Raw genomic sequence first — 27,868 nt, 5'->3', positions numbered from 1 at the left:
CTGAAATAAATCCACTCATCGCTTTTTATTTATTTATGGAGGTTATTATTTCATTGAGATTTATTATTCTGTTATTTTATTAAAATGTTCACTTTCAGTTTTTGGACCAAATCAGCTGATTTCTGCAGGTTTTCCTTCCTGGTCCTTCCTGGTTTCCGGTCTCTGTTCAGTTTCTGCTTCCGGTCACTGTTGATTCGATCAGAAGACGATTGATCAGCGGAAAACAAACAGTTAATAATCCGAGTCCTTTATTTGACCAATCACAGAGAGGCCCTCCCTCTGACGTCACATCATCTTCCGTCCATTCAGGAAAGAAAATCAACGATCAGAGAAGTTTGGAGTCAAACTCCATCAGGGAGCAGCGGACAGGTGAGTGTCTCTCAGCGTTACTAATGTGTTATTAAGTCTTTATTAACTGTCTGTTCGTGTTGACTGTTCACGTGACCTTCAGCTGTTTTAAACATCAAACACGTGATCGCGTGTCTGTTGTTTGACCTGTTTCATTAAACGCTTTAAAGAGTGAAAAAGAAGAACAGCTCCGAGAAACAACAGACTTTAAAGTGTAAAGTGTGAAACAGAAGAAGTTAAAAACAGACAGGTTGTACCATCAGGTGTAAACCAGGCGGAGGTCAGGGCTACATGAGGCTGTAAACCTGAAGGAGGTCGAAAATCAGTGAGGTCATCAAGGGTGAGTCTTCATCACAGCGTCCCTGTGAAACAGTGTCCTCCTGACGCTGTACAGAAGCAGCTTTATCAAACAAAATGGCTCCTTAAATTCATTCGTCAGACTGTCACACATGATCTTCATCACTTCAAAGAACTTCATTCAAACATTAAAGTCTTTTCTGAACCAACAAAACCGTTTTTAGTTCTGACTGTTAAACTCTCTTTGATAAAGTCTCAGCAGCTAACCTGTAAAGGTGTTATGAGTGTAACCAATCACGAGACAGCTTACTGGACGGCCGTGACTCACAGCTGATGTAGTAGCTGTTATCTATTTTTCTTTAAACTGAAAATAACTTGATGACAAACACTCTGGTCTCTGGTCCCCTTCTTTGTGCCAACACCTGGGTGCAGCCGGCTGGAGCTGAATCTCAGCACCAAATCTGCACATTAAAAAAACTAATCTGGCAGCCACATACAGGCCAGAGCCGGCACAAGTCCGGTCCTCCAGAACACAGCCGGCATCGGCCCGATAGTGACGTCTGTCACTGTCACAACATCTGTAACAGCTGTGTTACTGCTGCAACACAACAGGCAAAAATATGAAGATAAGAAAATCTCCTGATCTTTGAAGGGATTCAACAGAATCGCAGAGTTCCTCCTTCAGTTCAACTTTCACACAGAAGAAACAGGAAGACAAGCTTCTGCTTTAATGAGTCGTCTCTGTCTGACCTCTGACCTGTTGGTCCCTGATGTCTCCTGGTTTGTCCTGCAGTGTCTCTGCTGTCGTCCCGACTCTTTACTGACCAAACAGAGTCTGAGTTTCACAGCAGGAAGATATCAGCTGATCATCAAGTCTATCAGACTCACATGTGTCATTCAGTCACACACTTCATGTGTGACTGAATGACTTTCAGGGAGACATCAGACTCACTGACTGACTTCCTCTTTGACCTCAATAATCAAACATTGTCGCGTTGTCCGATTGTGTAACCGATGATGTCACTTCCCCTTTAAATCAAACAGTTATGTGACTGAAGCTGAAGTGAGTCATGTTTCAGGTCCACATGTGTTTTAGGGCAGAGTGAGAGAACAGCTGGCCCCTGCAGTGCTGCTAAAGGACTCTGATGAAGGTGTGATCACCTGTGACGAGTCACCTGTTAGTTCAGTAAAATGTTTATCTTCATCAGTAGAACAACAGAGACACGGCACACACACCATGAATACATCATTCTGACTGCAGTGTGTGTGTGTGTGTGTGTGTGTGTTTGTGTGTGTCAGACAGACGATGTTGTGTGTTGTGGTGTGTGTGTTGATCCTCTCTGGTCTCGTCCACACTGGACCGACTGACAGCAGGTCGTCTGTTCTGAGACTCTCTGAAGTCCACCGACGCTCCGATAAACAGCATCAGAAGCTGGACCCTGAAGTGCACATGAACATTGTGAGTACACACAGTATTCGCAGTACATGCAGTACATCCAGTGCATGCAGTTAAAGTTTCTTGTAAACAAACAAAGACTTTTTAAACTCTTAAATCCTGTTGTTTACATCACGTTTACTAGCTGACACCCTTCGTCTTCATCTTCTTCTTCTTCGTCTTCTTCTTCTGTCTTTGTTGCTGCGTTTCTTTGTTACTCAGTGTGATAAATAGAAATCGTTGGCAGGAATGTGAATCATATTGCAGCGTCTTCATGTACAATACAAACAAAATGTCGACCGACTCTGAAAAATGTTCAGCTCATTAGCGCCCCTAGTGGTCACAAACTTCACAGGTTCCTTTAATTAGCCCGTTACCTCCACAGGAACTTTTCCAGGACCCTTACCTGTGTTCCCATCAGACTAAGTTTAGTTTACTCATGTGACTACTGATCCTACTACAGGTTTGGACACCTGGAATGTTTCCGTATGTTTATACTTCAGCTGTCTGCACTTTATTTGTTAAGATAAAATAAGATAATCCTTTATGAACACTATTACAATGTTACAGCAGCAAACGGGATAGTGCAATAGCAAGAGACATAAGTAAGAAAAATCAGATATAATAAATTTAAAAAACTGATAAAAACTATAAGAACAATTATAAAGAAACAACAACTATAATTTACAAGTTTACAAATTTGGACATTTACAAGTTCACAGAACGGATAAAGGAATTATAACGTATAGCACACAGGTAGATATAGGTATTGCACCATTTGTTATGTGTGGATTGTCTACTGGTCTACTGGGAGCAGGTCTGATTGTAGAGCCTGACAGCAGCCGGGAGGAAAGACCTGCAGTGTCTCTCCTTCACACAGTGCGGGTGAAGCAGCCTGTCACTGAAGGAGCTGCCCGGCGCTGCCAGAGTGTCCTGCATGGGATGTTAGATGTTGTTTAGATCTTTTATCCAGAAACATTAAATGTTTCATGTTTTTACAAACTGAAGAAATTATGTTTTATTTCATCTGAGTTTTTTGGAAAGACAAAAACAAACTGGTAACAATAATCTGGTTTCATGCAGTCAGATTACAGAAATGTTCACATGAATGGAAGAAGCCAGGCGTCACTCTGGACCCTGAAGGTTAAAGAAGGTTTTCATAAGTGTAGTATTATCTGTGTGTGTGTGTGTGTGTGTGTGTGTGTGTGTGTGCGTTCAGACGGAGATCATCAGGCGGTGGGGGTACCCTGCAGAGGAACACGAGGTGCTGACGGAGGACGGATACATCCTGACTGTCAACAGGATCCCACAGGGAATAAAGCACACTCCAGGTCAGACTGACAATCTTCTATCTTTGCGAGGATTAGTTAGAGCTTTTTAAGGCAGATACCAGAATTATTTTATCTTTAAATTTGAGAGAAATAGATATTAAGTATATATAAATATTTTGTTCCTGGCTGTGTTGAGTAAAATTAGAAACATAAGGAGCATCACACATCTGAAAAATCTAGAAAAAACATTTTTTGCTTTTAAATTGATGGTAACATTCACAGAAAACAAACTCCTTTGTACAAAAGGATCCAAAGCTCGATCAGGCAGACCAACAGTGACCACACCATCAGAAGATCGATACATCAAGCTTAGTTCCCTGAGAGATAGAAAAGCACCTTCATCACAGATACACAATCTGCTAAATAAAGAACGCCAGACTCCAATCAGCAGAAGTTCTGTCAAAAGAAGGCGGTCTTGTAGTGGTCTCAGAGGACCAGCAGCAGTTTCTAAACCACTTCTCAGAAGGGGAAACAAGGCCAAACTCTTGGGGTGGGCTAAGAAACAGCAGCATTTTACTGTGGATGAAGAAAAATCCTATTTACTGATGAATCTAGGTTAGAGACTTCTGGCAGTAACAGAAGGGTGTATGTAAGGAGACGAGCAGCAGAGAGAATGATACCGCAGTGGATCAAACCAACAGGGAAACATGGTGGTGGGAATATTCAAGTCTGGGGGGGTTTGCCTACTCTGGAGTTGGACCCCTGCAGTGAATCGACTACACCCTGACCAAGGAGAAGCACCACTCCATCCTTCCGAGACATGCTGTACCCTCTGGTCTGCATCTTTGTGGAGAGGGATTCATACTGCAGCAGGATAAGGACCCCAAACACACCTCAGAGCTTTGCAAGAACTACTTGAAGACCAAAGAAGACCAAGGAGTCCTGACTGTCATGAACTTTCCTCCACAGTCACCTGTCCTCAACCCCATTGAACTATTTATTTATTTAAAGCCAAGCGTTCTGTGACATCACAAGAAGCCCTCTGGAACATTGTCAGATCATGCTGGGATGACATGGGTCATCAGGTTTGGCACAAACCTGTGGAGTCCATGCTGTCATTAAAGCAAAAGGGGGACATACCAAAGACTAAGAGCCTCTGAAATGAAAAGATTCAACTTTTCACTCAGATTTTTGAGCTGATATTATCATTTGTAATGAAAACAAATAGTATTACATTCAAACAAATGCAAAATAGAAGAATCTTGACTAGTGGTCTCAGACTTTTGGACCCCACTGTATATGTTATATATAACACTTTAATGAGTCAAGTAAAGGTGGAAAAATCAGTTTTGAGGTACTTCACTATTTCCATTTTCTGCCACACAGAGATATAAGAATATGATTAAAAATGAAACTACATTTATTTGACATTTGTAGTTTCTGGTTATTTTACAAATTATGAATGATATGAGTGATACAAATAAAATATACAAATAAATAATTACTGTAAGTATTGTTATATATTAAATATATATAGTTAAAATTAGCTAACTGTGTTTGTGTCCTGTAGGTCTGAGACCGGCAGTGCTCCTCCAACATGGCCTCCTGGCTGCCGGCAGCAACTGGATCACCAACCTGCCAAACTCCAGTCTGGGATACGTGCTGGCCGACGCCGGGTACGACGTGTGGATGGGAAACAGCCGAGGGAACACCTGGTCCAGGAAGCACCAAACACTCACACCAGACCAGGACGACTTCTGGAGGTTCAGGTACAACACCTGACTGACATCACATCACCTGAATGATGCCTCTGTACTCAAGAGTTATGGGTCTTTTTTTGATTTTCAAAATAAGGGTGGACTCTGTAAAGATGTTGGGACTGATGTTGGGATGAACCTGACTGATGAACCTGACTGATGTTTGGATGAACGTGACTGATGTTGAGATGAACCTAACTGATGTTTGGATGAACTTGACTGATGTTGAGATGAACCTGACTGATGTTGAGATGAACCTGACTGATGTTGGGATGAACCTGACTGATGTTTGGATGAACCTGACTGATGTTGGGATGAACCTGACTGATGTTTGGATGAACCTGACTGATGTTGGGATGAACCTGACTGATGTTTGGATGAACTTGACTGATGTTGAGATGAACCTGACCGATGTTTGGATGAACTTGACGGATGTTTGGATGAACCTGACTGATGTTGGGATGAACCTGACTGATGTTTGGATGAACTTGACTGATGTTGAGATGAACCTACCTGATGTTTGGATGAACTTGACTGATGTTGAAATGAACCTGACTGATGTTGGGATGAACCTGACTGATGTTTGGATGAACTTGACTGATGTTGACATGAACCTAACAGATGTTTGGATGAACTTGACTGATGTTGAGATGAACCTGACTGATGTTGGGATGAACCTGACTGATGTTGGGATGAACCTGACTGATGTTTGGATGAACTTGACTGATGTTGAGATGAACCTAACAGATGTTTGGATGAACTTGACTGATGTTGAGATGAACCTGACTGATGTTTGGATGAACTTGACTGATGTTGAGATGAACCTGACTGATGTTTGGATGAACCTGACCGATGTTGGGATGATCCTGACTGATGTTGAGATGAACCTGACTGATGGGATGAGCCTGACTGATGTTTGGATGAACTTGACTGATGTTTGGATGAACTTGACGGATGTTTGGATGAACCTGACTGATGTTGAGATGAACCTGACTGATGGGATGAGCCTGACTGATGTTTGGATGAACTTGACTGATGTTTGGATGAACTTGACTGATGTTGAGGTGAACCTGACTGATGTTGGGATGAACTTGACTGATGTTTGGATGAACTTGACTGATGTTGAGATGAACCTGACTGATGTTGAGATGAACCTGACTGATGTTTGGATGAACCTGACTGATGTTTGGATGAACTTGACTGATGTTGAGATGAACCTGACTGATGTTGAGATGAACCTGACTGATGTTTGGATGAACCTGACCGATGTTGGGATGAACCTGACTGATGTTGGGATGAACCGGACTGATATATTTTCATTTGATGGGACCTTTAAAGCTCAGACAGGAAACTCTGCATCTTCAGAAAAAGACCAAGTGTGTAATTTAGTTCAGGTGAGATATTTTCTGTCTCACTGTAGTTATGATGAGTTGGCTCTGAAGGATCTTCCAGCTGTCGTAAACCACATCCTGAAGGTGACGGGTCAGGAACAGATCTACTACATTGGACACTCTCAGGGAACCACTATAGGTGACACACACACACACACACACACACACACAGTAAAACAATAGAAAGGTTAGCATTTGTTTTCTGTATTTTATTTTGAATATCAAAAGATTAAATTTTTTAGAACCAGCTGAAAAATACGGTGGCCCAGAAGCTCAACACTTTCATGTTTTCAGCATGAATGTCACAGTTAGAAAACATAAATAAGTTAAATACAATAACTATTGAGAGGCTAATGTTAGCTGGTTATTAGCTGTTAGCTAACGTGTAAGCTTGTGATGATTGGACGACTTCAGCTATTCAAAACTGTTTGTGGACGCTTTACTTTGAAAAACATAAAGTCTTACATATGTGTGTATGGAAGCTCCTTCATGCCAGAAAAATTTACAAAGATAATTTAAAGAGACAACAATTATAAAACAACAACAATTACAAAAATTCTCACTGCTGTCTCTTATTTATATATATTATTATCAAATAATTGTTTGATTATATATTATTATTAAGAATAATCATATGTTTATTTTTAGATCATTTTTCATTATTTAGTGAATGTTATGTTTAGTAAGTTAAATCATTAATAATGCTGACTTCATAACTGTAAGGATTTTCATTCTTCTTATATATATCATTTATATTTTTATTAAGAGAATAGAGCAACATTTACATCATCGGAAGTTTACATCCCATAAACTAAACTCTGTTATCCCACTAAACTTTGTTTTCCTATTTCATTTTTTGCGGGTGGGGTTACGGTACATTACAGAAACAGTTGAGAGGAAATTAGTTTAGATGATGACAAGCAACAAATGTCCCTGGCCGGATTTGAACCTGGGACAGACCCCAGACCACCAGGACACACCAGACTTCCATACCTGACAACAATAACTTCTGTCTTTGCTGACTCTAACACGTCTCTCTTATTTCCCAGCATTCATAGCGTTTTCCACGCTTCCAGAACTGGCCAGTAAGATCAAGTTGTACATTGGTTTGGCTCCTGTAGCGACCGTAGCGTTTACCTCAAGTCCCATGACCAAACTGTCTGCCCTGCCCAACTTCCTCATATGGGTAAGACCTAAACTCCCACTAACGATTATCACATGACCTGCTGACGAGTTATTATCACATGACCTGCTGACGAGTTATTATCACATGACCCGCTTACAAGTTATTATCACATGATAACAAGTTATTATCACGTTAGGACCTGCTAATGAGTTATTATCACATGACCCACTTACAAGTTATTATCACATGATAACGAGTTATTATCACGTGACCCGCTTACAAGTTATTATCACATAATAACAAGTTATTATCACATAACCTGCTAACAAGTTATTATCACGTGACCCGCTTACAAGTTATTATCACATGATAACGAGTTATTATCACGTTAGGACCTGCTAATGAGTTATTATCACATGACCCACTTACAAGTTATTATCACATGATAACGAGTTATTATCACGTTAGGACCTGCTAACGAGTTATTATCATGTGACCCGCTTACAAGTTATTATCACATGACCTGCTAACGAGATATTATCACATGACCCGCTTACAAGTTATTATCACATGATAACGAGTTATTATCACGTGACCTGCTAATGAGTTATTATCACATGATAACGGGTTATTATCACGTGACCCGCTTACAAGTTATTATCACATGATAACGAGTTATTATCATGTGACCCGCTTACAAGTTATTATCACATGACCTGCTAACGAGATATTATCACATGACCCGCTTACAAGTTATTATCACATGATAACGAGTTATCACATGACCTGCTAACGAGTTATTATCACATGACCCACTTACAAGTTATTATCACATGATAACGAGTTATTATCACGTGACCTGCTAATGAGTTATTATCACGTGACCTGCTAATGAGTTATCACGTTAGGACCTGCTAACGAGTAATTATCCCGTGACCTGTGATGAAAATGAAGAGGCTGCTCATCCTCTTTATTCTGTTGTATCTCAAATTGGTGTATTGATTGACTGATTTGTCTGTGTTGATGTATTGGTGATGTATTGATTGATGTATTGATGATGTGCTGATGTATTGATGATGCGTTTGGTCGCCTCCGTCAGGACCTGTTTGGTAGGCGGGACTTCCTGCCTCAGAGTCACATGATCGAGTGGTTCGCAGAACACGTGTGTGGGAAGCATCTGCTCAGTGAGTTGTGTGGAAACCTCTTCTTCATCCTCTGTGGCTTCGACGAGAACAACCTCAACATGGTTCGTTTCACAGAAACACTTTAAAAACACGCACGTTTTAAATATGAAATGTGACACATCATTGGTCGGTTTTTATCTCATGTTAACAACACAACGTTCAGAAAACAGATGCAGGCAGTCCTTGTACTCATGATAACCACAGTTTTTTTTTATTATTCTATAATATGATTAAAATTTTTAAAATGTAACTGTTAATTGATGTGACATCGCATGTTCTTACATGAAGTAAATACTTTCACACTCCTTTTGAATACAGGACCAAAAACATAAACTTAAACTTTTTTATATATATATATATATATATATATATATATATATATATATATATATATGTATATATATATATATGAAGAGAGTGGACCTTTGAGCCCAGATTATTATGTACTATTATTTGTGACTGACTGAGTCGTTTGTTTCCAGACTCGGACTCCAGTCTACACCACACACTGTCCTGCTGGGACCTCAGTCCAGAACATGATCCACTGGGCCCAGGTAACACACATACACACACACAAAAACCTCATCAAGAATTAATAGAACCGGCTCGTGTTTCAACCAAAGCGTCTTTTTTTACCTGCTGAATCTGAAATCAGCTGCCAGGTTTCTATCAAGATTTTAACCGAATTTACAGAAAATCTGCAACGTTCAAAGGGTCCTAAGGGTCAAGGTCCAAAGTGTTTTATTTTATTTTAATAGTTGGATTTTATTTTCTTGTAGTACTGAAATCTTTTTTTATATTTCTTCGTAACTTTGTTTTGAAAGGTGCTATATAAATGATGTTTATTATTATTGTTATTAATATTAATCTGGGCAGCAGGAATATATAAAATGGTAACTTGATCATATCATCACAATATGCTTCCACTGAAAATAAATAAAAGATAATATTGATTATATACAATTGTTCTCTGGTATTATTGGGGTTCATTTTAATGTTACATGTACTTTTTATGTATACACACAATGTTTTGTCATGAAAATTGGTTTACAGTCGTGGAAATGAATTTGCAGAAATGTTTAAGTTTTGTGAGGACCTTCATAACAACATGTTACATGACATGACTTCATAAATACCCTGAACCTGCAGCCTAAACCCAGGTCTGAACCCCTCCTTTTTTGAAGGAGACAAAATTTCCTCAAAACCAACGTCTTAAACTTCAGTCCAAGAGTTCAGAAAGTTTCATCTGTTGTTTTCAGGCGGTTCACGGAGGGAAGCTGATGGCCTTTGACTTTGGAGCTGCAGGAAACATGAAGCACTATAACCAGGTGAGACTCTACCTGGACTGATCAGAGACTACACCACCTGAGACTGAGACCCTTCGGGTTCATGGCTGAAGAAGTTCAGGCCCTGTGGATTCAGTTTAGTTCAATATGAAGGGACTCAGTCTGTCAGACACATTTGAATTTGAATGCAGCTTCATCCACATGAACACTGACTATCTGCTCATTTCTGTGTTCACTTCCTGTCTGTCTGTCCTCCATGTGTCCTGTCCTCAGTCCACTCCCCCTCAGTACCGCGTCCAGGACATGAAGGTTCCCACCGCTCTGTTCTCAGGGGGACAGGATACGCTGGCGGACCCCAAAGACGTGGCTGTCCTCCTCACTCAGGTGAGTCCTCTTTAATAGTCGGTGTGATCACAACATCATCTAGTGGATATCAGAGGAACTGCAGCTGAACATGCTGCAGGACTGAGGCTGCTGATTGGTTCATGTGACAGATCTTATCCTGGTCTAATGGAGGTCTGTTTTAAGGTGTAAAAGTCTATGTACAAAAAGACCTTAAGGTAGTATTTCTGTGATAAATAAACTAAACTGAGTCCAAAATGGAGGAAGCTATTGTAGCCTATTACCTGTGTCAACATCCAGTTTTATTTCTGTCCTGTATTTCAGAACCTCATCAGATAAAATTCATATTTCATAATTTGATATTTTATGATGACGTCCTCTTAAGTCTAAAAATAGTAATTCTGGGAATATTCCAGGAAGTAATGTCTTCCTTAGAAGTGATTAATGGACCTGTCTGTCTCTCTGCTGGTCTCTCTGCCTGTCTCTCTGCAGGTCTCTAACCTGGTGTACCATCAGCACATTGAACACTGGGAACATCTGGATTTTATTTGGGGACTGGATGCTCCTGAGCAGATGTTTCCCTCCATCTTGAAGCTGTTGCAGGAACACCACTAGAGGGCGCCACACTGACAGAGCGTGTGTGTGTGTGTGAGGAGATACACACCTGTACTGCAGTCAGGGTATTACAGTACTGTATACCTGACAGGTGGACCAGCCGCACGCATTCTGTAGGTTTTAATGAGGAAAGTTAACAAGTGCATTTTATGAATATGAGTGTGTGTGTTTCAAACTTGAACGTTGTTCGTGAGGATTCAAGCACCTCGTACACATTGACTCATCACTGTTTACTATTATAACAGCTGACATCTCACACTGTTGAGTGTCTGTTGTAGAGGCAGGAGTGAACAAGGAGACAACCTAATTGTGTTGCTGCTGAATCAGTTTGTCTGAATGTAACGTGAAGCTTAATGTTTTTAGCCTGTTAGCAGCTGTATAGATGTTAATGTCTGTCTGTCATTCCCATCAGCCTCAGCTGTACTTGGTGTTTACTGCTAATTAGCTAACGTTAGCATGCTGACATGCTAAACTAAGATGGTGAACATGGTAAACATAATACCTGCTAAACATCAGCACATTAGCGTTGTCATTGTGAGCATGTTAACATGCTAACAGGAGTTTGGACTGGAAGCTTCACACTATTTCACAGCGACAACATGATGAACAGGGACACGTGGACAGTCGATGTGTATGAGGTGTTAACCTGCTCAGCTCTTTACTGTGAACAAACCTGGAAACATGCTGAAATCTGAAGCTGTTTTTTAGCTTTATACATGTGAAATACCTTTTTAAACAATTCTGATTAACTGTATTTTTCACTAAACCTCCATGTGACCAGCAGGAAGTGTTTTATTATGTCGTATTCTATATAAAAACCTGTGTGCAGCCTCATATTTGTTTTTACAGCTCCCCTCCATGTTTGCTCCCAGAAACATGTCTAAAATTTCTTTCTTCTAAACAGGACTCTATATGTGAAGAAGTTCAGTGAATCTGCTGAGAACTGAACTTGCGTAATAAATGTACTGATGTGCCTAAAAAACACAAGAATACTCCTGAGATGATCACGCTAATGTTAGCATCCCAACAAAGCCCATATAATTGTTAGCATGATAATGTGCTGACATTACCTTCTCAAAACATTGATAATGTTTTAAAATAAATTTGTTTATTGTTTTGTATATGTTTTGTTATTATTTCTCTATTAAAAGACATCAGTCAATTCAGGAGAGGCAGCAGCGTCCAATCATGAGGCTTGAATTGTGGTATCACTGAGGTTTTAAATAATCTCTGCAACATTTTAATCTGTGTGCAATTTGTTGTATTTCTGCTAAATATGAAATATGAAACTGTCGAATAAATAAATCTCATAAACACTTTGACAGTGTGGCACGTTTTTATTAATAACAAAGTTTATTCTGTTCTGAAATAAAGAAAAGTTGAATTTGAAATGTATCAGATGATCTGTATTTTACACTCTTATCTACAAACAGACTTGTGTAAGTGAAGTCCAAAAATAGCATGAAAGCCATCCCATAATTTATAAAGGGGCCTTAATTTTTCCATTAAGGTGAAAATTCAGGGACGCTTTAATATGGTACATTTAACCCTTTAATTACTATAATCCATAAATTAACCCCAGTGTGAGAATAGAGACGGCATCATTGTAATGTTAGTATTTATATATATATTAGTATTAGTTTAGATTAAAGGGGAAGTCCTGTGTAACGAAAAATCTACAATATTTGTTGATTCAAAATAAGATGTCATTAAAGAATGTACTGTAGTTTTTCAAATTAAAGGACAAATGAAAGGATCTCTGTCCACAGAAGCAGCTGAACATGTCAATCACATGGAGTTGTTTAAGGTGGACTTTTAGCTTTCTTTTGGCTTGTTTTAAATCAAACTGTTTCTCATCCCAAGTGTCATACGGTATTTATATACAATAGATTATGTGTCTTGTTGTTTTCTCTGCTGTTTGGGACTAAACTCGCTGTTCTCACTGTCACAGTGAGAGGACACTTCAAAGAGAGAATTCACTTTAAATGAATAGAAAATTTGTGAAAATGAGCAACAACATCCAAAACTCAAAAACAGTCTCCATGACAAGATAACTGAGCCCTAAAAACTTTGCTTTCTTAAAGGGAGTGAAATCATCTGCTGGGTTGTAACAATAGCAGGTAAATTATATTTTCCACCAGATTTATTTAAAAGAATCACTTCTTTCAGGGGAATTCGTATAAACTCAACCAACTAATGTTGGTTGAGTTGGCACTGATATAAATACTGAATCTTTCATTTATTTATTGATCTAGATGGTCGAACATTTGACAAATTTTAATCTGGAATCTCAAAAACTGCCAGAAAAAATACAGAAGACTTGAACTCAGTGATGAAACAGGTTGAAATGTTCCTGATTTCACTCCTCATAAGTCTGTCTTGTCTGTCTGTCTGTCTGTCTGTCCTCTGTCTGTCTGACTGTCTGTCTGTCTGTCCTCTGTCTGTCTGTCTGTCTGTCTGTCTGTCTGTCAGTGTGTCTTCTTCAGCATGTTGACTATCTTCTTGAACTTTAGTCTGGTGGCGATGTCCAGCGCCGTTTCTCCGTCCTGTAGAAGAAGAAGAAGAAGAAGAAGAAGAAGACAGCGTCAGGATTCAGACTGAAGACGTCTTGTCAGGTCGCAGGAAGCTTTGTGTTGCGGTGTGTATTTGTACGTACGTTATTTTGGATGTCGGTATCTGCGTTTTTTTCCAGCAGCAGAGGAACCAGACGGTGACTCTTCCTCTGACAGACGTGATGAAGAGCTGTGTTCCCCTTCTGCACACAAACACACAAACTCATAAAACACATAAACAAATAAACACACAAACACGTGTCCGGTCACTGAGGACACTGACAGTCAAAACTTCAGCTGCTAGAGTTTCTCATTCTATTGAATCATATTACATTTACCTACAAACAGAACGTGAAGACTTTAAGTGGTCGTCACATGATCACAGATTAACAAATGATAAAAAACTACATTTGTTTGTAAACTGTAAAATACATTATTTATTTGTTTTATTACTTTCTTTCTTGTGAAACACTGTAGAGTCTCAGCCTCTCAGGCCTCTAATAGAAATGTAATAATCATTCACCTCTCGTAGATCTACCCTTCAATAGAAACCATTAACAGCTGATCAGTAGAGACCCACAAGTCCTTTCTGTTCTTCACCAGTGGGTCAACACACAGTCAGTCAGACTTTAAGACTCCTCTGTCTTTGGTTTAAGAGTAATTCACTGTTCATTCTGAGAGACGTCCAGAGGACTCTGAGTCACAGTCAGTGATGAGTCTCGACTTGTCAGATACAAATACAACGATGATGAACTAAAAGCATCTTTTAAAGGAGGGTGTGTTAACACAACAATCCAGTTGCACCAGTTTCCTCGGTTCTTCAGTAAAAGTTGCTTTAAGAAAAACTTTTCAAGCTGAACTCACCTCCTGCTGTTGAATACGACAGCAGGACTCTGAGCTGCAGCAGCTTCATGAAGTCCTTCCGAGTTCTCAGGAACTAACTAGTCTCTAACTAGTGATTCACTAAATCAGGTTGCACTATTAAAACTAAGAAATGTCTCAGCTAGTAAAGACTTTAGTGATGTGTCAATCTGTTGCTAGAAAACATCGCTGTCCAATCAGGAGCAATCAGCTACGTAAACAGGAAGTCACTGTAGCATCACAAGCTAGCATAAGCTGTTTTATTTCTGCCTGCATACATGGAGACATCTGTGTGTTTCAGAGTTAGTAGTATTCAAACAGTTTAGAATGAGGGGAATATCTGATTATGCTAAGCTAACTGATGTTATTAATTTACCTCTTTTACTCTAAATGGCTCAGATATTAGCATGCTAACTTTAGCTTTGTCAGCTGGTTCAGTTAGCTACACAACAGTTACACCTGCAGTTAACTGCTAGTAACTAATCACTGTGTAAGATGTAGTTAGTGTTTAATGTAGTTATGATAAAAGTGAACACACTGACGACAGACCAGCTGCTGATCTTCACATGATGTAAAACACGTTTTCACTCACGTAGTCGACAGCATCGATGTTTGCGTTGCTGCTCAGCACCGCCTGCATCAGAGCTACATTCTTTCTTTGCTTCTGTAACTACAACACACACACACATACATAGTCATACAATATATTAATTCTGTTTCTCTCTATAGTAAACATATAGCACAATAATTCCCAGCTAACAAGTTTGCTTACTAACTGTTAGCAAGCTTGTTAGCTGGAAGCACTTTATTTTCCCTCTAAAGTAAGTTTTCTGTTGAATGAAAAGGAGGACTAAATATCAGGAGGAGTAAACAGAACAGGAGAGAACCTCAAAGAGCACTTGTGACTGATTAGAGCTAGCACGACCAGATAGCATGTTAGCGGTTAGCTCTTCAGCTACATAAGTTCACTAACTAACCCTGCTAGAAACAAACATTTCATAAAGAGACTAATTTTGTTTGTGAGCAGACCTTCAGTCAGCTGCTCAGACTCAAAAGCTGATTTGGACTTCATGGTTAATTGTGATTAATGATCAGTGACTAGATGATTATTATTATTATTATTATTATTTGACCTATAACTACCACCTTCACAGGAAATGATTATGAAACATCAGACGTGTGTGTAGCCGTAGCGCACCATGAGGAAGTATCCAAGCAGCAGGATGGGCATCAGGATAGAGATCATCAGGTAGTCCAGCAGAGAGAAAGTCCTCTTGGAGACATAGTGGAGACAAGTCCTCTGCTTCTGAGACACACAGACACTTCACATCAGAGACAGCGACGACCGGAGACATGATGACGTCAGCAGGGGAACACACCTTATTGGTCAGGTGGACGTCGGCTCCGTTGTCCAACAGGTACCGGACCACCCTCAGGTTACCACGGCGACAAGCTGCGATGAGGGGCGTGTCCCCGGTGTGCTCCTCCTGAACGTTCAGGTGCTTTGGATCTTTTTTCAGGAGGTGAAACAGCTGATGGACGTCTCCATTGTATGCTGACCGACAGGCCGGCTGACAGAAAAACCAAAACTACATCAAAGTTTAAACATTCAGGTAGCAGACACGGTCCCAAACGGGGTCAGGTGTCTGGAGAGAACCAGGTCCTGCTGCTTCATGTTGACTCATATGTCATGTGACTGTTTTCATTTTCTCTGATAATAAGGTCAGATGCCCATTGCTCATAGCATCATCTGACACATGAAGACAGACAGCTCTCATCTGTTCACGCTGACAGTTTCTTTAATTCTCTCGACTTTAATCTTTAATTAATGAATAATCTTCCTCCTCTGATTTATTTTTTTTATTAATCTTGGCACTAAAACTCTTCCGTATATTTCAGTATTTTCATTTGCAGCTGATCGAGTGTTAATCTGCATTCTGCTGATCGATTTAAATAATGATAATCTCTGAATCACACAATCAAGGTTTCGACTGAAACTGAACTCACATCGTTTCCTTCATTTGAATGTGTTTTGTTTAACTGCAGTGTGTTGAGCTCTCAGGGCCACCGTACTTTGAAAAGAGATAACACACACACACACACACACACACACACACACACACACACACAGCTGAGTCACACACTCTTATCAGTTCTTCAAACATCCTAAATAAACCAGTTTGTCCAGTTTCTTCATGTTATCTAACTGGAAAATCACACACGATTGCACTGGTACACTTGTGAGGACCCTCATTAGCATTAAATATAAGCTAAACATTGACCTTTATTCTGGCGGTTTCTTTGTAAAGCTCTCTTCCTGTTCATCCTGTTAATGTTGGTTAATAGTGAGGAAGCAGTCATCGACTCGTCAAAGTAAAAGCATTAACTAATGACACAGCCAACCTGCAGTAACTGAAACCAACTGGAACAGGTTGGATGACATTTTACTTTTGTCAAATTTAGAAATCTGATGATTTTAATGGAAAACTGCATCGTCACCGTTCAAAACTTCAAAACAGATTTTCAGTCCATGAGAATCTGTTTCTGCTCAGACCAGATCCACAGAGTCCAGAGTCTTTGAATAGTTGAGATTTTTCTCTCCACATGTTTTATATTTTCTGTTGATGGTTTCCAGCTGAGACTGAAGCTGCAGTTTGGCTGCTGGTCAGAGACAACGGGCCCCTGGACCCCCAGACTGGAAGAGACAAAACCACCACAAACAACACAACCGCATTGTTTGTTGTTGTTTGATTTACAGTAAATGTTAACCCCCCCCCCTCCCCCCCAAGTGTCAATTACATAATAATGACTAATTTAAGTGTCTGAATCAGCTGTCGCTCCTGTCTGCAGCATCCTGACGGACGGACAGACAAGCATCACTGATCACTGAGACACTGAAGGAAACTGAGAAACAGGAGGATTCTCTCTGAGTGGACTTCTGGAGGTTTATTCTGACGGACATCAGAGACGATGATCTCCTCTGGAGGTGGAATGTGTTTCATGTCTGTGAGGTCAGTTATGACTCTGAGAAGGAGGAAGATGTTTGACTCAAACTGCATCAATCTGTCTCTAAGTGTTTTAAAGGAGCTTCATCTCCTCCATCAGCTGCTGCAGCTCCACCTGCTGACAAACTACAATAACTGACCTCCTGTTCCCAGAGTCCGGTTCTGTTCCAGGTTTCTGTTAAAGGAAGTGTTTCCTTGCTCATGGTGAACTGTCGGGTCTCTGTCATAATATTTATAATAATATCTATAAGAGTCACTCTACATGAGGTAACTTCTGTTTGGTGCTTTAAAAATGAAACTGAATTGAACTGTTGTTACAACACCTGGCTGCACCGGCCCCTCTGATTAACATCAACATCTGGAGCTAAGTGTAACTACAGATAGTCGACGGATCTATTAGCTGATCGACAGGAAACTAATCAGTCTGAACTAAATGATTTAACTGATCATGTTGAAGACATCACAGTTTCTGCCCCTTTACACTTTCAACATTTCAAAAAAGATGACACACATTTGTATTTAGAGCTGAATCGATTAGTCCATTAATGGATCAGTCCATTAATGGATCAGTGGACTGACAGGAAGTGAACTGATGGTGTGAAACCATTTTGTGGTTCCAGCTGCTCAGATGCAGATGTGCTGCTTTTCCTCTGAATGCTGTTAATAATTGTAATCTCTTGTTAATAATGTGGAGCTTTGTGAAGGCGTCACTTTGGGCTCTGGGTCATTGTGACCAAACAATTGATCGATTAATAATCATTAATCTAACACTAATAATCATTAGCTGATAGTTCAGAATGAGCTCCACCTCAACCAACTCCAACAGTAACATCCTGCTTCACATTAATGATGAGGAATAATCATCTAATGACAGAATCTATAACAGGAGGACAGTCACAGGAGGACAGTCACAGGGGACATCTGACTGCTGGAGTACTTTAAGGACAGTTTACTGATTATACTCACAGACTTGTACTGGAACAGAGTATTTCACGGTGTGGTATTAGTACTTTTACTGCAGTACAGGACCTGAGTACTTCCTCCATCAGTGAGTAAATGTACTTTGTTACTTTCCATCACTTCTCATATAAGTTATATCTTTATATCTTTATATATTTGCATGTCTCTCCCCGCGGTGCTTCTGTCTCTCAGGTGGAGGTGAGTTCACTTTCACTCTTTCTCACCTGCCAGCTCAACTTCAACGCAAAACGGAAGTGAAATCGTTGAAAACATCAGATTAAAATACATAAAGTGAGATGATTAAAGATGAAAACAATCGATTAAAGACAGAAAAGACCGTTTTTCTTACCTCAGAGTAAACCTGCCCCATGTCCGCCAGCAGGGACACACCTGGACTCATCGACGCACCTACAGCGTACACAACATCACTTCCGCTGCCACATTTCAAAATAAAACGCGTTGCGAAAGAGACTTTTTTTGCTCACTGCATTTTGATTTTTACTAAATATTGAGTTTTATTTTTTCAAATAAAGTAAAAACAAATTTGGAGTGAATTAGTTTGGCAACTCATGTTGGTTCATACGTGTTTTATTGACAGTAATAACAGTGAAATGTTTTTGATCTTTACTGAAATAAATCACAAAATAACTTTAAACACTTTTATGCTGAAAATATAAACTAATATGGAATATTAGGTAGATGGTTTCTCTGCACACAGAATAATAAAATATACAGACAAAATATATAAACTATTTTCTCTTTAATCAGGATTTTTAACCAGAATGTCTTTTTTTATTAAACAATAAATAACAATATAACAATAAACATGTAAAAAATGATTCAGGTTCACTCATTCATAACCTTCGTATGTTGAGAAGTGCAGTATAAATAAAATATATTATCATTAACGTTATTATCAATGAGTGATAGAGCTTTTGTGAATAAAATCTGTTTAATTAATTCAATCAAACTTTATTTACATGTTGGTGTTTCAGGTGGTTTGAACATAAAAAGATTTTCACAGATTATTAAAAGTGTTTCAAACATTTAAACACGTTATAATGATGACAGTAATAATTATTGTTTCTGTTTAATCAGCTGATCAACTTTTATTTGATTTGATCTTTAGAGTTGCGGCTGATCCGAGACAAGCTGATAGCTGCAGAGAACAGGAAGTGCGTCGCAGCTGAAATCAGCCTGAAGCCAAAAACAGGAACAAACTCTGAATCAACATTAATATTAATATTATTAACTTTGTTATCAGGAAACTTTCCTGGTATTAAGTTTAAATCTTTGTTATTGAACTGAAATGTGTTGAAAGAAACTTACATAAAAGTAAGAAACAGCAGAGAGACGTTATATATATATATATATATATTTATGCTGTATATTGGTTTACAGACAGGTGCTGGTAGGCAGGTTCAGGTTCAGGTTCAGGTTCAAAGGATGCTAACTTCTGGAGTGGGAAGGATCTGGAGTGGAAACAGGTGAGCAGGCGTTGAGCAGGTGAGCAGGGGGGCGGAGGAGCTCAGGTAATCTGGTCAGATTAGCTTCAACGTCCATGTGTTCATGTGAACCTCCAGAACATGTTGAACTCGTTAAACACTTCAATTCAATGTATTCATTTAATTTAATTAATAATTAGTTTGTAGTTCTTGTGACGACGACACAATAAAAATCAAATATAATTCACAACATATTTTTGTTGTGAACAGATTATTCAAGAGTTCAAACTCACTTTAATGTTTTAATGTCCACAAATAAATAAAAGAAATGAGCTTCGTGTCAGATTGTCTCAACAACAACAAACAACAAACCTGAAGGTTGTAATGACGATTAGAGCCCAGCAGAGAGAGACAGAGTTCACATGATGGAGATCATCAGCATGTAAACCAGGCTTGTTTCAGTAAATCCTATTTCATGTTACCATGGAAACCAGTCCCTCCAGACTGACCTGGTCCAGGGTCTGAACCTGAGTTATCAGGCTCTGTGGTATCATGAAGCCGGCTCACTTTTAACCGGGTGAGATCACCATGGTAACCGGGTGAGATCACCATGGTAACAGATGCTCCAGGACTAACCTGCTCCTGAGCAGTTTAACTACTGACCAGTCAGATCACAGGACACATGGTGACATTACAGGTAACTACACCTGAATCTGCACCTTAAAGGACCTGAATTTTCAATTAAGAAACAAATTTGAGGTTAATCATTAATTAATAAATGAATGGATTGATGATTATTTTGCAACTTAATGTTCATTCCAGATATCTAATGTTTCTTCAAAATAAATTAATTGTGCATTCTGTTCATTAAAATAACTTAATGAGCAAATTAATGGTAGTTTAACATAAAATGATTAAGACCCTTTAAGGTTTAATGGACGACTGACGAGCTACCTTAAAAAAATCCCATAATACATTCCTACAATTCATATTATTATTAATAATAAACATTAATAACATATTAAACAGACCTGCAACTGTGGTCCCGGATCACACCTCAGTTTGGAAAAATGTGTCAGAGTGAGACATCATTACTGATTCATACTCTTTGGCAACAGTGGCGCGCATGTGCAGAGTCAACACCCAGTCCAGTGAAACCGGAAGGTGAGAGTGAGTCATCCTCATGCAGAGAGGATCTTTGAGCTCCACCATCTCTGTCATCAGTCGCTGTTTGAAGCAGCAGCCGGAGCTTTCAGCCATTTTATCAGCAGCTTCTTTCACATCTGTTTTCATCACCTGTCAAATTTAAACCGGCTCTGGTTTTGGTCCCGGGTCCGAGTCTAGGTCTAGTGTGAACTGGCAGGTGGTTACCCGGGTTATTCTCCCTCAGCCGCACGTGACCAGGTGATGCCGACAGGTTCTGGACGCCAAACCGACAACAAACCGGTAAAGTCGTTCACTTTCCTCCAGGAGCTCTCTGTCCTCTTCTCTGTCTTCCTCTCAGCTGTCAATCATCTGTGTTGTGTTCAATAGAAACCAGTAGAAGTGAGTGAACGAGCGCTGATTTCCTGTTTCACTTCAGTCATCAGATGATTTTATTCATTTCATGTGAAGAAAATATGAAATAAGAGTTTTTGATTGATTGAATCTTTATTTAATGAAGCAGCTCAGAAAATTAAAGTCAACATGTTCCTTTTAGTCACAACAGCCTTAAATGAGCCTGATAATAAGACAGAGATCTTATTTTGAAAAGCAGGATTTAATTTTTTACATTGCCCCTTAATGTGAAAATGAAGTCCCTTCTTTATTCTTTTAAGGGGCTTTTAAAAGAATCAGACATCTAAGTTAATGGATGCCTTCGTGTTTAAACTCTGAAACATCGCAGCCCTGAAGACACAAATTAAGTCAAATTTAAGGTGTTTTAGGCCAAAATAAACCCCTTAAAACACCTTTAATTAAAAAAAAAACCCAAAAACAGTTTATTGGTGCATGCCTTAATTTACAAATTAACTTTTTGCTGCTAACATTAACTGGCATTAGACTGATGTTATCTGTCTCAGGTCAATTAATAGATTAATTAATGATTCTAATCTGTTGAAGTGTTCTATTTGGTTTAAAGGAAAATGTCCTAAACAGCATTAAAATAAAACTAAGGCCTTTTTATGGGTTAATGGATGGGTGTGATTTTACATTTTAATTGCACTTTGAAAACACCTTAAATGTGACAATTTATTACAACCCATTAATTAATAACACCTACTCTGCACCGTTATTGATGACAAGGTATTTTAAGGTATAAATTAAGGCCTTTTGACTTCGGGGTTGTTTCCTGTCAGTTCAGCTGTTGCATGTGTGAAGTGAAGGAGGTCAAAGGTCGCAGCAGCACAGTGAATGTGGACGAGCAGGATGTCTGAGTGACACACCTGAAACACCTGAAGCACCTGAAACACCTGAAACACCTGAGCTGTTACAGCTGATCAGTGTCACTGACTGAACACCAGGGACACCTGTTCAGGTGTGGACTCACATCAAGGACCGGGTCTGTTCCAGTCTGGGTCAGGAGTACCGGGTCTGTTCAAGTCTGGGTCAGCAGGACCGGGTCTGTTCAAGTCTGGGTCAGCAGGACCAGGTCTGTTCCAGTCGGGGTCTGGAGGACCGGGTCTGTTCCAGTCTGGGTCAGCAGGACCGGGTCTGTTTCGGCTCAGTTGGTGTTGACAGATGGCATCATTGTGCTCCTGGACCGGAGGAGGACCGACCCTGATTTACATGTAGTCCAGAACACAGAAACGGATTATGATCAGATTCAGATATGTGACTGAGTGTCAGAGTCTTAAATCTGGACTTTATCTGATTCGAGACTGTTGAAAGTGGAACACAGCTGGACTCAGTCAGCATCTGGAGTCAGAGATCTGGATTAGGCAGAGACCACCGATGGAGTCGTTGGTAACAAATGTCAGATGATCAATCACGGCATCTCTCTCTGTCCTCCTGGTCTCCAGCCTGGCTGCACCCGTTGCCATGGCGACCTCCCTCAGGCCGGGTGTAGCAGACGGTGTTGGTGACGGAGTGAATCAGAGCAGTTTGTTGTCTCAGACATGGAACATGGAGAGGAGTGGGAGGTCGTCTGCTCTTTGTGTCTTTTCTTCTTCTTTTTCTGTTGTTAAAGTGGATGACTCACCTGACGGTTAGTTACCGGTTGTCATGGTAACCGAGGACCAAACTGAAGGACAAGCACACACACGGCCCACTCTGATTGGCCGCTGACTGTTAGCTTTAGCCACTGTGCTAGCTGCTCCACACAGGAAGTCGCAGTTAAAGGAACATTTCACCCAAAATCTGGTTTCTGTCTCTGTGTTGACGGTTTGTTTTTCTGTCTCCCCTGCAGTGAAGCATCATGGGAGGTGGCAGATGGACGCCGTGGGCCGAGCAGAGCCTGTGACACACACACACACACACACACACACATACACATACACATACACACGCACACACACACACACACATACACACAACACACACACAAACACACCATGGACCAAGGCTTCAGCTTAAGTACGCTGGTGAGTGTACTGTGTGTGTGTGTGTGTGTGTGTGTGTGTGTGTGTGTGTGTGTGTGTGTGTGTGTGTGATCACACTTCGTGCTGTAGATAAACAAGATGTGGGACCTTCAAATTAAAAGCCCAAATCGTGTTTGTATGAGTCTCTGGAGACTCTGAAGAACATTCAACAAGCTGCTAGTGTGCTGAACATGTATAACATTTACATATGGTCAGTGTTATATATGTACATATATAACATATACACATATACATATATTACCTACATATATTATCTACTGAGGAAGTGAACAGACTTTAATGTCAGTAAACAAACTCTGGAAAGTATTTTATTATTATATAAAATATATATATATTATAAATATAAGATATAATAAAGACTGTTAAAAAGTCTAGTTAAAAAAGCTACTAAAACTAAAAAACAACAGTAATTTACAAATTTACAAATTCACAGAAAGAAAGAAAGAAATAAGGAAATAAAGTGAAATTAAAGTGATTATACTGGATTAGATACATATATATATGATATTATTACATATTATATATATAATGTAAAATTATGGGAGCAAGAAATACGAATTAAACAAATGTTTTCTCCTCCCTCAGGGGGGCGCTACAGACGAGTCAGAGCCAATAAAAACATGAAACTAACAAACTTTCTTACTCTTCAGTTTTTGTTCAAATGAAACATGTTAATCAGGGGGCTTTAGAGGAGCTGAGAGGTGGACAGAGCCATGCTAGCTGTTTCCACCTGTTTCCAGTCTTTGTGCTAAGCTAACCAGCTGCTTCCTTCCTTCCTACCCTCCTCATTTCTTTTCTTTACTTTACCGTTCCTCTCTTTTTATTCCTTTCCTCCCTCCTTTCATTTTCTTCTTCTCCCATCTTTACATCTTTATATCTTGACCTTCTTTCCTACTCTCATTTCATCCATTTCTCCTTTATTATTTATTTATTATTCATTGTTTAGGATCTCTGTCTTCGATCTCTCCCTCGTTTTATTTTCTTCAAGTCTTTTCTCTCTTTTCTTTGGCTTCACCTCTTGAATAGAAAGCACTAAGTGGACAGAGGACAGTTTGTCCTCCATGTCTCTGATGTAACAAACGCTGCATTCAGGCTCCCAGCAGGGACGTAAATCTCAGTTTCCTGCCTCTTCAGCTCAGCTGTCAGATGTTAATGTTTCCTGATGTCACGACACAATCTTGATTTTCAGTGGTGGCGAGTAACGTAAAATACATTTACTCAAGTATTATATGACGATCCAAAACCAGTGGATCCTACATTTCCCATAATACAACTGGCTAGTGTCTTTCAAACTCTACACCTCCAGTTAATGTAGTTCAGGCTGAATCCAAATGTCTGGATTTCGAGTTCCCAGGAAGTCTGCGAGTGTCCACCTGGGGTGTAGACACCGAACTTCACTTGGAAGACGACCCATAATTCACGGCAATATGATGACATCAAAGAATAATAGCAATCTGAACACATGTAGTCATGAAACGCCTGTTTCTTTAATCAAGTTTAGTTAGTTTAGTTTAAAGCAGCAGTAATCTATATTTATATAACACTCATGTGACACTGTGTTGGTGTCTCTGAATCATCAGCTGAGTCTTTATAGTGACTTTCAGTTCTTTGTTTATCTGTTCTGGTCTCAGCTCTCATAGCATCATTTTCAGAATAAAAGCTCTGATGAAAAGCTGCTGAACATAGTGGAGCATTTAGCGGCTAAAGAGACAGATAATTAGAGACCAAAAACAGAGCTAACAGAGAGAAGACTGGACTTCATTCATCAGGTGACACAAGCATGACTCCACATGAAGGACCACGTCTGCAGTCACAAGCTTTGGTAACTTATTCAACAGTTAAACAGGAGCAGTGTATAATTAGTGAAATGTCCCTTTAAATCTTCATACAGTGAAGTGCATGTGTGTGTTTATGTTGTGCAGAAGAAGCTGGCGGCAGAACCGGACTACACGGACGTGTCGCTGATGGCGGCGGAGCGTGTGCGGGCGCTGGGGAAGATGGGATGCAGCGTGGAGATCAACGAGGACATCGCGCCGAGACGCTACTTCCGCTCCGGAGTGGAGATGGAGCGCATGGCGGCGGTTTACCTGGAGGAGGGCAGCCTGGAGAACGCCTACGTCCTCTACACCAAGTTCATCACGTGAGACACACAACACACTGACATCAAGACAACACCGTCTTTACATACTGCTCTCTCTCTATATATATATATATTTATATATATCTATATCTATATCTATCTATATATATATATGCGTGTGTTCAGTCTGTTCGTAGAGAAGCTGCCCGGTCACAGAGACTACCAGCAGTGCAGCGTTCCAGAGAAGCAGCTCATCATGAAGGTAACTAAACATCCAAACCACAAAACTTTCAACCGTCTCTGAACCTTTAACCAGACTGAGAGTCTGCTGGCAGCTCTGTGAGGCTGTGCTCACATCCAGTTCAGGACTCTGGTGGTGGTCCAGATCATGGTCATGGTCACACCTTTGAGTCTGAATGTACGTCTGCATGAGCATAATGTACTCTGACAGGTGTTTTTCAGTGTCTGCAGGTACAGTTACGGATGCTACAGAGAGAATTACTGCATGTCTAGAAGCAGTAGTAGTACTAGTAATGGTAATAATAGCAGTATTAGTTATAGTAGTAATATTTATACTCTGTATTTATCTCCATAGAAACTTCAGGAGGTGGCATTTCCTCGTAAAGACGAGTTGAAGAAACGTCTTCAGGAGAAATACAGCAGGGAACACACCGAGTACCTCAGAGCCCAGGTGAGAGAGTGTGTGTGTTGTCCAATCAGATTGCATCATGTGTTTGACTGGCAGTGTGTTCACCGCTTTTTTTAATAACAGTATCAAGCTAGCAACATGTGCACAGACCGTGTGTTTGCGTTGACTCTTTCTGTTGTTTCCTCTCTGGACTCTCCTGAGTCCTACGCTTCACCTTATAGAAAGGTGTAAATATGTGAAAGAAGTTTTCAGTTTGACAAAGATGGCCGGCAAAACAGGTCAAAAAAGCACCCTTGACAGACAGAGACCTGATCATGTGACTTCCTGTTTCCTCAGAGTCAAGCAGTGGTGGTGGATGGGTGTGGCCAGCAGATGCAGCGGCTCTCCCTATTGGACGAAGACAGGCGGCGGTTCCAGTTATTGGAGGAGGAGAGGCAGCGTGTCGCCGCCCTGCGACGCATGCAGATCGAGTCAGAACAGTTTCGCTACTTCGAGGACCAGCTGAGGCGTCAGGAACTGGCCAATAGGAGAGGAGAGGAGGCGGGGGAAAAGGTGACATTAGGCAACACTATATTACTACTACTACTACTACTACTGTATGTCAGCACTTGTAATATTAGCACTGTGTATCATCAGTACTGTGTAGTATCACTAGTATTAGTAGTACTTTTGCAGTAACATGTTTCTCCTTCAGGTGGGGACCAAAGTGCCTGAGGTGACGGACGGCTCCTGTCTGTCTCAACAGCCTATCAGAGACAGCGTACGATCCCAGGGGGCGGATCCTAACAGGAACAGACCGCCAGCTCCCATCAGCCAACCAGCCGCCACGCTGGCTGGAGTACACAGTGAGTACACACACACACACACACACACACACACGAAAGTACCTGACAACCATTATCTGTACATATGTGTGTGTAAATGAAGGCTTGTTTGTTATACCTTTATGTTGCTGTGTGTTTGTTTTGTGTGTGTGCAGCTCAGAGGGTGGAGGGTCTGAGGCGGGTGGTGATTCCCAGAGATCTGACGTATCGTTTCCTCCTGCTGGCCGACTCCAACACAGCCAGAGGAATAGAAACCTGTGGAGTCCTCTGTGGACGGCTGGTGAGACGGTTTACCTGCTGACTAACTGATCGCTCACCTCGCTTCACTTTGAAGATGAGAGATAGAAATGTGTTCATCCTGAAGGAAATGTATGTGCATAATACACATATTAGAGTAAGGCTCTTGATTAAATGTTTGTTTAAAGTTATTGGTAAAAAGTTGAAATCGCAAAGTTGAAAGTTGAACCGGAATTGATTTGGTGGAGGATTTGATAACTGATGAAACCCAAACGTCCAACAAGTTCTTTACGCTTTGATGTTTTTTGTCTGCAGTTCATGAGTAACAGAGTTGTCTCTAACTGATCTGGTTGACTCCCCAAAATGGCACGAAAATATAATTTTGTACAGACCTTTTTGTTTTTTAATGAAGTAGCTCACATGACTTGTAATTCCGACTGTGGCCACATCTCCGAAGGTGGTGCTCAGTACAGCGGTTGGTTGTAATGAGAGTTTTTTTCTTGCAGTTGTTGCCTCCTGACCTGTAGATATTTACTCTCTCAGTTCATTGTCCTCCTCATTTCTCATTTCAACACTTCAGTTCACATCAGTCCACTTCAAACCTGCCTGGTTGATCAATAGACGG

At 40.3% G+C, this 27,868-nt stretch overlaps 3 protein-coding genes across 4 annotated transcripts in view; 2 read left to right on the top strand and 1 right to left on the bottom strand.

The window, feature by feature from the left end:
• The first annotated feature begins 319 nt into the window (after nucleotides 1–319).
• Nucleotides 320–12,371, top strand: lipf (lipase, gastric). The gene is made up of 11 exons (XM_070926992.1): nucleotides 320–369; nucleotides 1,945–2,104; nucleotides 3,300–3,411; nucleotides 4,922–5,120; nucleotides 6,529–6,638; nucleotides 7,549–7,685; nucleotides 8,725–8,871; nucleotides 9,292–9,363; nucleotides 10,069–10,137; nucleotides 10,369–10,479; nucleotides 10,930–12,371. The coding sequence occupies exons 2-11, from the start codon at nucleotides 1,952–1,954 to the stop codon at nucleotides 11,050–11,052; spliced, it is 1,233 nt and encodes a 410-aa protein (XP_070783093.1). The 5' UTR covers nucleotides 320–369; nucleotides 1,945–1,951; the 3' UTR covers nucleotides 11,053–12,371.
• Nucleotides 12,370–18,830, bottom strand: ankrd22 (ankyrin repeat domain 22). 2 transcript variants are annotated; one of them, XM_070926994.1, is made up of 7 exons: nucleotides 18,780–18,830; nucleotides 15,845–16,036; nucleotides 15,664–15,771; nucleotides 15,058–15,135; nucleotides 13,709–13,807; nucleotides 13,513–13,598; nucleotides 12,370–13,469 (listed from the first exon to the last, which is right to left on the bottom strand). In XM_070926994.1, exons 1-6 carry the CDS (start codon nucleotides 18,828–18,830, stop codon nucleotides 13,521–13,523), a joined length of 606 nt encoding a protein of 201 aa, XP_070783095.1. In that variant the 3' UTR covers nucleotides 12,370–13,469; nucleotides 13,513–13,520. The 2 variants fall into 2 exon arrangements, with proteins under 2 accessions (XP_070783095.1, XP_070783094.1); XM_070926993.1 differs by having other exon boundaries at nucleotides 12,370–13,598.
• A 4,501-nt stretch (nucleotides 18,831–23,331) lies between these two features.
• Nucleotides 23,332–27,868, top strand: part of stambpl1 (STAM binding protein-like 1) — a 7,780-nt gene continuing 3,243 nt past the window's right edge. Inside the window, exons 1-7 of the mRNA XM_070926965.1 lie at nucleotides 23,332–23,435; nucleotides 25,376–25,593; nucleotides 25,720–25,795; nucleotides 26,129–26,224; nucleotides 26,519–26,734; nucleotides 26,877–27,027; nucleotides 27,162–27,286. Coding sequence (XP_070783066.1) covers nucleotides 23,406–23,435; nucleotides 25,376–25,593; nucleotides 25,720–25,795; nucleotides 26,129–26,224; nucleotides 26,519–26,734; nucleotides 26,877–27,027; nucleotides 27,162–27,286 — 912 coding nt within the window. The 5' untranslated portion in view covers nucleotides 23,332–23,405. The remainder of the gene's footprint in view (nucleotides 23,436–25,375; nucleotides 25,594–25,719; nucleotides 25,796–26,128; nucleotides 26,225–26,518; nucleotides 26,735–26,876; nucleotides 27,028–27,161; nucleotides 27,287–27,868) is intronic.

Source organism: Enoplosus armatus, chromosome 20 (genome assembly GCF_043641665.1).
Source record: "Enoplosus armatus isolate fEnoArm2 chromosome 20, fEnoArm2.hap1, whole genome shotgun sequence".
In the NCBI taxonomy this organism is placed as follows: domain Eukaryota; kingdom Metazoa; phylum Chordata; class Actinopteri; order Centrarchiformes; family Enoplosidae; genus Enoplosus; species Enoplosus armatus.
The sequence above is the reverse complement of the archived record's forward strand: the minus strand, read 5'-3'. Positions and strand labels throughout refer to the sequence as shown.